Here is a 7,870-nt window from a genome sequence, read left to right on the forward strand (position 1 = left end):
CTCAGTTGACTACAATCTATTTTTCATATGGCGATCTTATATGAATGGTGAGTGATGGTGAGTGACTCCAGAGAGCCGATTATATGGGACTGTCATGGATTTTGATCTTATCCTCTGAAGCTAACCTGGTCGGGACCAGGTTAGCTTTGCAGCGTAGGTTGCCATGGTGATTGAACTAGGTTAGAACTTAACTTGCTTTGTAGTAAGGCTAAACCAGGTTCAAACTCAAACTTACTCAGATAAAGCATTAATCTAGCTACGTAGTACAGGCCTCAGATTGATCCATAAGTAACAACATGACAGACTATTTTCTTCATGGGTTTCAGACACATCTAAAAACATCTAAAAGCTGAAAATCTTATCAGATGGGAGACCGTGGTCTAATTTGTGTTAGTGTAGGGGTCCTTGAGGTGAAAGAGTTTGAGAACCACTGCTGTATGGTATCTCACACACACACACACACACACACACACACACACACACACACACACACACACACACACACACACACACACACACACACACACACACACACATAGAACAGTGAGGCAGGAAATCTATGGAGACGTCCGGGGATTTTGTGGGGATTGCACAATGCTTCTCGTAGTCTTGTTGTTTGTCTGAACCTGTGATTTTCATGTGATTTCATATATTTTTTGCACTGGAATGTTTGTAATGCATTTTTATATAGCTTGTGCTTTACTCATTGCGTCCTTGAAAAAGACTCAATTTCAATTGAAGGGGCTTTATTAGCATGACAGTTCACTAAACAATATTGCCAAAGTATATATAACAACAGATTAACCATCAATTAAATTATGAAAACATTAAATTAAAGTAACAGTAAAACAAATTCAATCCTCCCATACTGTGTATGTGCGCATGTGGTCTTGTATGTGTGTGTGTGTGTGTGTGTGTGTGTGTGTGTGTGTGTGTTGCTGCTGTGCCTCCACTGTCTCTCTCACTCTCTCTCTCTGGCTGCGTCTCTCGCCCAACCCTCATGGCAGACCCTTATTCTATCATGGCAGCTGTGATGCTGTCGTCTTCCTCCACGTCCACACAGACCTTCTTGCCCACCAGGTGATGCATCTCTTCTGGAGCGATGCCCCTCGGCTCGCCCACCTTCACCGCAAACATGTCCAGGCTCAGCACCGAGCCTTTGGTGATGGCCACCTTGGCAACCACTGACTTGCCCAGCTGGAAAAGAAATGGAGAAGAGAGAACCAAAACCATAGATGGTTTAATAACTAATATTTGTTTGGCAGAGCGAAATGGTTTATGGCAGCTGTAAACCGTTGCTAGGCAGAGCGAAACGGTTTACGGTTTACAGACCCAAAACAGCTTTCCTCGCTACTTCAAGGGGCTTTCTACTCTCGCGAACCTCTCTCGTTATATTCTAATAGTTTGTTTGGAAGTAATTTTGTGGTTATGGCCGAAGTGGCTGCCGTAAACCGTTTTGTTTCACTTCCGGATCTGCCCGGCCTGCACACAGACTCTATAATCATCAAGACAGCACTCGTCCATTCACTCGGCTTTGGTCTCATCTACTATTATAGGTAAGATGTGAGGCGTCAATGTTAAATTTAGACTGTTTAATAACAATCGAAAATCTTGCTCCGAGTTGCTTTAATATGAATCATATAATTAATATATTATGACTGGAAGGGACTGTGGAGGCTAACTGATAACTCCACTCAGAAATCCCATTGACTGCCCGACAAGGGAAGCAGTGCATCACTTCTGGGTTAATTGGCCTACAAAACTACATCATCCCTGCTCTCTTGCCCGACCGGCTGGGAAAATGTGGGCAGGCGCCGGGGGACCGTTTGATATAGTAACACAAAATGTAATGAAATACTAAAGTGGACCCACCTTGTCATGGCAGGTCTTCTCACAGGGTAGCATCAGCTTGGTGGGCGTTCCCATCGCAGTCTCCACCAGCCGGATGGATCGGACCAGCTCAGCCAGCTCCGCGGGCTCCAGGGACGCCTCGTGGTCATTTCCCTTCCAGGTCTTGTCCAAAGTTACGTGGCGCTCCACGACCTTTGCCCCCATCGCCACAGCGGCCACCGATATGTAGATTCCCCGCTCGTGTCCAGAATATCCGATGGGGATGTCCGGGAATTCCCTCTGGTATTCCTTTGGGAGAAGAGAGAGTGGGTAAAAAATAAACTATTGCTCACTATTGCTTGTCTGTGGTGTGTGTTTTCGGTGCGGTCTATCCGTCCGTTGGATTGTTCCGATTTTTATGAAACTTGGTGGAAGTTAGCATAGCAGGGGCCAAGGAATAACCCATTTATTAGAACCCAATTTATCATAGGCCATAGTGAGAACTGCTGAGAACTGAAGCCAGGCCTCCAAACTGATATAAGATATGTGAAACATAAAGCAGATGCTTTGGATGCTTTGGAAGCTCTTACTGCTGCATATGAAGTAGTAAGCTCCATACAAGCAGAAAAAAACGGGGAAGCACGGGCCTTTTTTCTGCTTGTATGGAGCTTACCACTTCATATGCAGCATTAAGAGCTTCCAAAGCATCTGCTTTATGTTTCACATATCTTCTATGTAATAATAGTTGTATTTGTTTCCTATAGTACTGTTTCGTGGTGTATTTGGAAATAAACGTTTTGCTTAATTTGTTGGCTTAATTGATTGTGTTTCCGGATGCTACCTGTATATAATTGTGATTTCCGCCTTATGCATCACAATGCTGAAGAACACCTGTTGGCTGAAACGTCCGTTGTAAGGTCTCGATGACGGAATAAAACCTTGAAAGGACATTCATTGCGTGCTGGCGTTCCTTGTTTATTGACTATTACTTTTGTGCCGTGCATCTGAATTTTTATTCTTATTTGGTGAGTGTGCTCATGTGCTCACTACCTTTGCGAGCTCTGCTAGCAAGCAGTGTGTTCGGACTGTAAATACTGTATTTGTCATGCCCTGACATATAGTTGTTGGTGCCTTCTTGGCCAGGTCAGCATTGTAAAAGAGAGTTCTATCTCAATGCTTTTTATCTGGTTAAATAAAGGTAAAAAAGAAAAATAGTGAGATTGACCACTGGTTAGGGGCAGCGGCAATGTGTTGGACTGTGTTGGTGAATGGTGAAGAGACTGGACTGGATTGGTTTGCATTTGATATATATAGTGTTTTTATCCAAAGCACTTTACTGGCCTACATTCACCCATTCACACACAGCTGAGCCACACAGCTTGATTTATTGGTAGTCTTTTTGCAGCCCTCATAATGGTCATATGGAAGAAGGCGATCATGTGAGGAGGTGAGGAGCTCAGTGATCTGGTGCGACTTTGGAGTTAAGCTAACTGCTCCTCCACATTTAGAGGAGTCAGTTGAAGCGGTTCAGGTGATCCCAAGCCCCTCACTTTTGCAGGTGACACATTCTATTCAATTCTATTCATCTCACCGTGATAACTTTGAGGTTGACATGCTCAGGGTCCAGGGGATAGGTGCTGGTACACTGCAGGATGGTGAAGTTCTGGTTGTGCTGCTTCACCATCTGGTAGACCCGAAGCATCGTCTCCATGGACTGCATCCCGCTGGACACCACCATGGGACGGCCTGCCCCAGACAGACGGAAAGAAAGAAAGAAAGGAGGGGGCAGATAGAGAGCAGGAAGAGGAGAAATAGAAGGAGCCAACAGAGAGAGAGAAGAAGCAAAGGTGTTTTCAAAATGGGGGCCACCAAAGGAAGAAGAAAGAAAACGCTGCAAACTTCTGTTCGATAAAAACACTTGTGTCGTGTTCAAAGTTGGACACCCACTGTATGTTATCAAAAGTCCACTTGTCATTATTTAATATCTTGTCAGTCATTAGAAATTTTGTGACAAAGCCCTAATTTGAAAGAATGGATGAATATTACGATGGATATCTACAAGATGGAAAAACTAACTGCATTTGTCAACGATAGATTAGAACAATTTACCTCAAGATGGGAATACTGGGTTCAATATATAACACCCATTAGATTTTACTTTTTTGGATGGCTGTTGTGGTTTTGTCTTTTCTTTTCTTGATATATATTCTTTTCAAAACAAAATTCTATGACAGTATATCAAGAGTAAACGGCAATGTATAGGTAATCCTGAGAGTTCATATATGCAATGTCTGGATACACAATGCAAATATTTGATAATCTGTCAATAAAAAGTAAAAAAAAAATAGTGACTAAGCAGGCAGCAGCGGTGAACGATATTAGATGCAGGGACTTTGTCATAGCCTATAGGTTGTACTGAATTTGCGTGCCAAGTTTTCAACATCATTATGACAGAAGTTATTGTAATAAATTATTATTATTACTTATTGGGCATAGGCAATGTTTTCACACTGGGAAAGGAAAGGCATCCATGTATTGGGTGTACATTGGGTGACATTTACAACAATGATGGTCTCAAATCATTTCAGGACCTTAAAGGCAGCTATGACCTACCGGACACTTCATTTTTCTTTTAGTTACAGCTTAGGGCATCCCTCAAAGCTCATGGTGGACACTTTCAAAACAACCCTCGAGACCCACCTCTTCACCATTAGTTACTTTTAGTTTAGTTACTTCAGCCATCCCTTGTTTTGTTTTGTTTGTTTTTGCCCCTCCTTTAATTTGATTGGATTAGAGGACACTTTTGATTGTGCCATACCGTGGAATTTAGTGTTCAAGTTATTATATAAAACAACACACATTTCTAATATCTTTTTAGTTCAAAATAAGTTCATAATTTTTATCAACTAGAAAAATGTTAAAGATTTGGGGTATTGCTCAGACAGATGAGTGTCGTTTTTGTTGTGCAGAATCTGAGTCAACAGAACACCGTTTTTGGTATTGTCATGTTGTGTCGGCTTTCCGGAGTGAGTTCTTGAACTAACTGAGCTGTCCACTGCTCTGCTCTCCACTGCTCTGCTCTCTACTGCTCTGCTCTGCTCGCTACTGCTCTGCTGTCCACTGCTCTGTTCTGCTCTCTACTGCTCTGCTCTGCTGTCCACTGCTCTGCTCTCTACTGCTCTGCTCTGCTCTCCACTGCATTGCAAGCCATTTTGAAGGGGAACCTGAGGAGGAATGCCGTTCCCCTCTTGTTATTACTGTTCCCTCTCAATGTTTACTCTAACTCCGTTCCCACCCGTTCCCCACATTTCCACCACTGGTTCAAAATACTTTGTAAAAAAAAGAACAAAGAAAAAAAACATTAAATGAACAATGTGAAGGTACATATGAAATCAAATATAATAGCCTACAAAAAAGCACAATGCCAGCAAAAACTCTCAATTGAGTTTATTGTCACCCAATAAATTCAATGCTATATTTTTATTGCAAACAAATCTGTGTTCTTCTTCGTTTTGTTTTGTCAGACAAAATAAGCAGTAAAGAGTTGACTAGGAATGATTAAGGTTAGGGTAAGAAACATATATATATATATATATATATATATATATATATATATATATAGCTATATATATATATATATATATATATATATATATATATATATATATATATATATATATATATATATATATATATATAGGTATATATATACATATTCATTGCTTCCATTTTATTTCCCAAAATTGTAGTTTGAGTGGTTCAACTATATGTAGTTAAACTACATGTAGTTCACTACTCCTCAACACTGCCTGCTCCTCACCTCGCCTACTTTACTCACCACGCCTAGAGTGGGTGTGTCTATGCACCCAAGCATCACCGAACCCAAGACTCAGTATTTAGTCTGCCGTCTGGTCTCAATTGTTTTCAGGAGAACAAAAACTCTCAGAAGCAGTTTCGCATTTTTGATTATTTCAAACGACACAATACTTTTCCAGCAACCGGTGTAACTGAAGGTAAGTTCAGCTACTTTTATACTCCTATATGTGTTGTCAAATAGTTTGTGCCCTAATTGTAGAGTAAAGTAGAATCAATGCACTAAAATACTTCTACAGAATATATTTTTGAAATTTCCTCCAAGAGGATTAACAAATTATTTATTTTCCAAAGGAAAAAAACGATGTAACTTTCATAAAGAATGGAATAATGATTGAAGCATTGATACATGGTGCCTCATACCTTTTTTTGCAGTTCTCTCAAGATAGGGGAAGTTGTTGGCATCACAGGAGGCAACTTTGAAGAAAGGCACATCGAGCTCATCGAGAAACTCCATGGCCATCTGTGGGAATTATGGAATAACACACACACACACACACACACACACACACACACACACACACACACACACACACACACACACACACACACACACATATATATATATACACACTGTATATATAGTATTGCTGTTCCATGAATCTTTTAGAAGAATGCAATGATGTATTCTTTCTTGCTTAAAAAAAATAAAAAATAAAAAATCTGTCTTACCTCGTCCATCCCAGAGGCAGTGAGGGAAATGCCAATCTCATTTGCATACTTTTGCATCTCCCTGTACTGCTCATGGCTGAACTCCAAATGGCGCTTGTGGTCCCCGTAGGTTTTCCCCCAGGAGTGTTTGGAGTTGTAGGGCCGCTCCAGGGCTCGCCTGCTGAACTTGTTCTCCAGTTCACTCTTCTGGAACTTGGCACAGTCAGCGCCACAATCCTGAGATGATACAGAACACATGAGAGGAGAGGATCAGATAGGAGAGGTGAGGAAAAGGTGGTGAAACAACAGCACTGGTATAGCTTCTAAACAGACACCTCTCTCTCCCCTCCACCAGCTTACCTTTGCCATCTTGATCATTTTCTTGGCAATCTCAATGTCTCCTTGGTGGTTCTGTCCAATTTCAGCAATAATGAAGCACGGGTGGGAGCCGCCAATCATTCTACCAGGACACAGTTCAAATTGCAGAGGCATCCTGGTGATGTAGGACGTGAAGTGCCGAGTGAAATAAGAGAGTTGGTGCAAAAGTCTCAAGACCTGGTGGGGTTAAATGGAGATGGAGATGTGGAGATGAAACTGGAGATGTCACAGGTGGAATGTCACAGGTGGAAGAGGCTTGAGTCATGTCACCGCTCCGTTTTTATACAGCCTCACCCCACACACACACACACACACACACACACACATACACACAATCTAGTGTTGGAAGATTGTCATCACATGGCGGAGCACTGCACTGAACAGGTTTTACATGTACTGTAGGACCCGCAGAGCCAGATTAACACCCCCAGGGGCCCCTGGGCACTGAAGCTCCCAGGGGCCCCCCTACCCATCCCTCCCCCCCCCCCCCCCCCCCCCGAACATTACACTCGGACACAAGAACGGGGAAAACAAGATAAAAACTAAAAAAAAGAATTGTCCAAGTAAAATGCTGATTCTAAATATAACTGAATCACTTTGTTTGACCAAGCAAATACAATTTTTAAAGGCATTTTACAAAATGTCTATGGAAAAATGAATGGCTGACCAGTCACCACCAGGGACACTGGAACTGTTTTTAAGTAGGGGGTGCTGCAAGGAAGGGACTGTGAAAAATTTACTTTTTTGGATGTTTGGATGTTTTTTAGCCATTTAGAGGAATATCTCATTCTAAATTAACATTAGGAGTATACTGTTATTATGTCATTATTCAGTTTCTCAGATTCCGTTTCTCACTCACTCATAGGCGATTCAAGGCTTTGCCAACAGGGGTGGCACCAGCAGGATAAAAATATTAGTCTGACTGGGGGGTTTCTAGGGGGCGCTGTGCTGGACAAAGAAATGTTGTACATTTTAAAGTAAAATGCATGAATCTGATGCACTCTGAGAGCAAAATGAAGAGGCTAATCTTCACATTAACACATTAAGTGCCATAGACGACCTAACTCGTCTTACATAATCCAGCGCTTAAGTGCCAAGGACGGACTAACTCGTCTTACATAAAGATTTTTTTTTTTTG

The 7,870-nt window shown here is 41.7% G+C and overlaps 1 protein-coding gene across 1 annotated transcript; it reads right to left on the bottom strand.

Annotated features, from left to right (window-relative positions):
• Window positions 1-968: 968 nt before the first annotated feature.
• On the bottom strand, window positions 969-6,813 carry LOC310789211 (N-acetylneuraminate-9-phosphate synthase-like; the record flags this gene model as incomplete). Its single annotated transcript, XM_083650797.1, has 6 exons — window positions 969-1,197; window positions 1,873-2,139; window positions 3,422-3,576; window positions 6,067-6,166; window positions 6,376-6,591; window positions 6,715-6,813. 6 exons carry the CDS (start codon window positions 6,811-6,813, stop codon window positions 1,012-1,014), a joined length of 1,023 nt encoding a protein of 340 aa, XP_083506923.1. The 3' UTR covers window positions 969-1,011.
• Between the last annotated feature and the right edge of the window lie 1,057 nt (window positions 6,814-7,870).

The sequence above is a fragment of the Poromitra crassiceps genome, assembly GCF_964638095.1.
Source record: "Poromitra crassiceps genome assembly, chromosome: 14".
Taxonomy (NCBI): Eukaryota; Metazoa; Chordata; class Actinopteri; order Beryciformes; family Melamphaidae; genus Poromitra; species Poromitra crassiceps.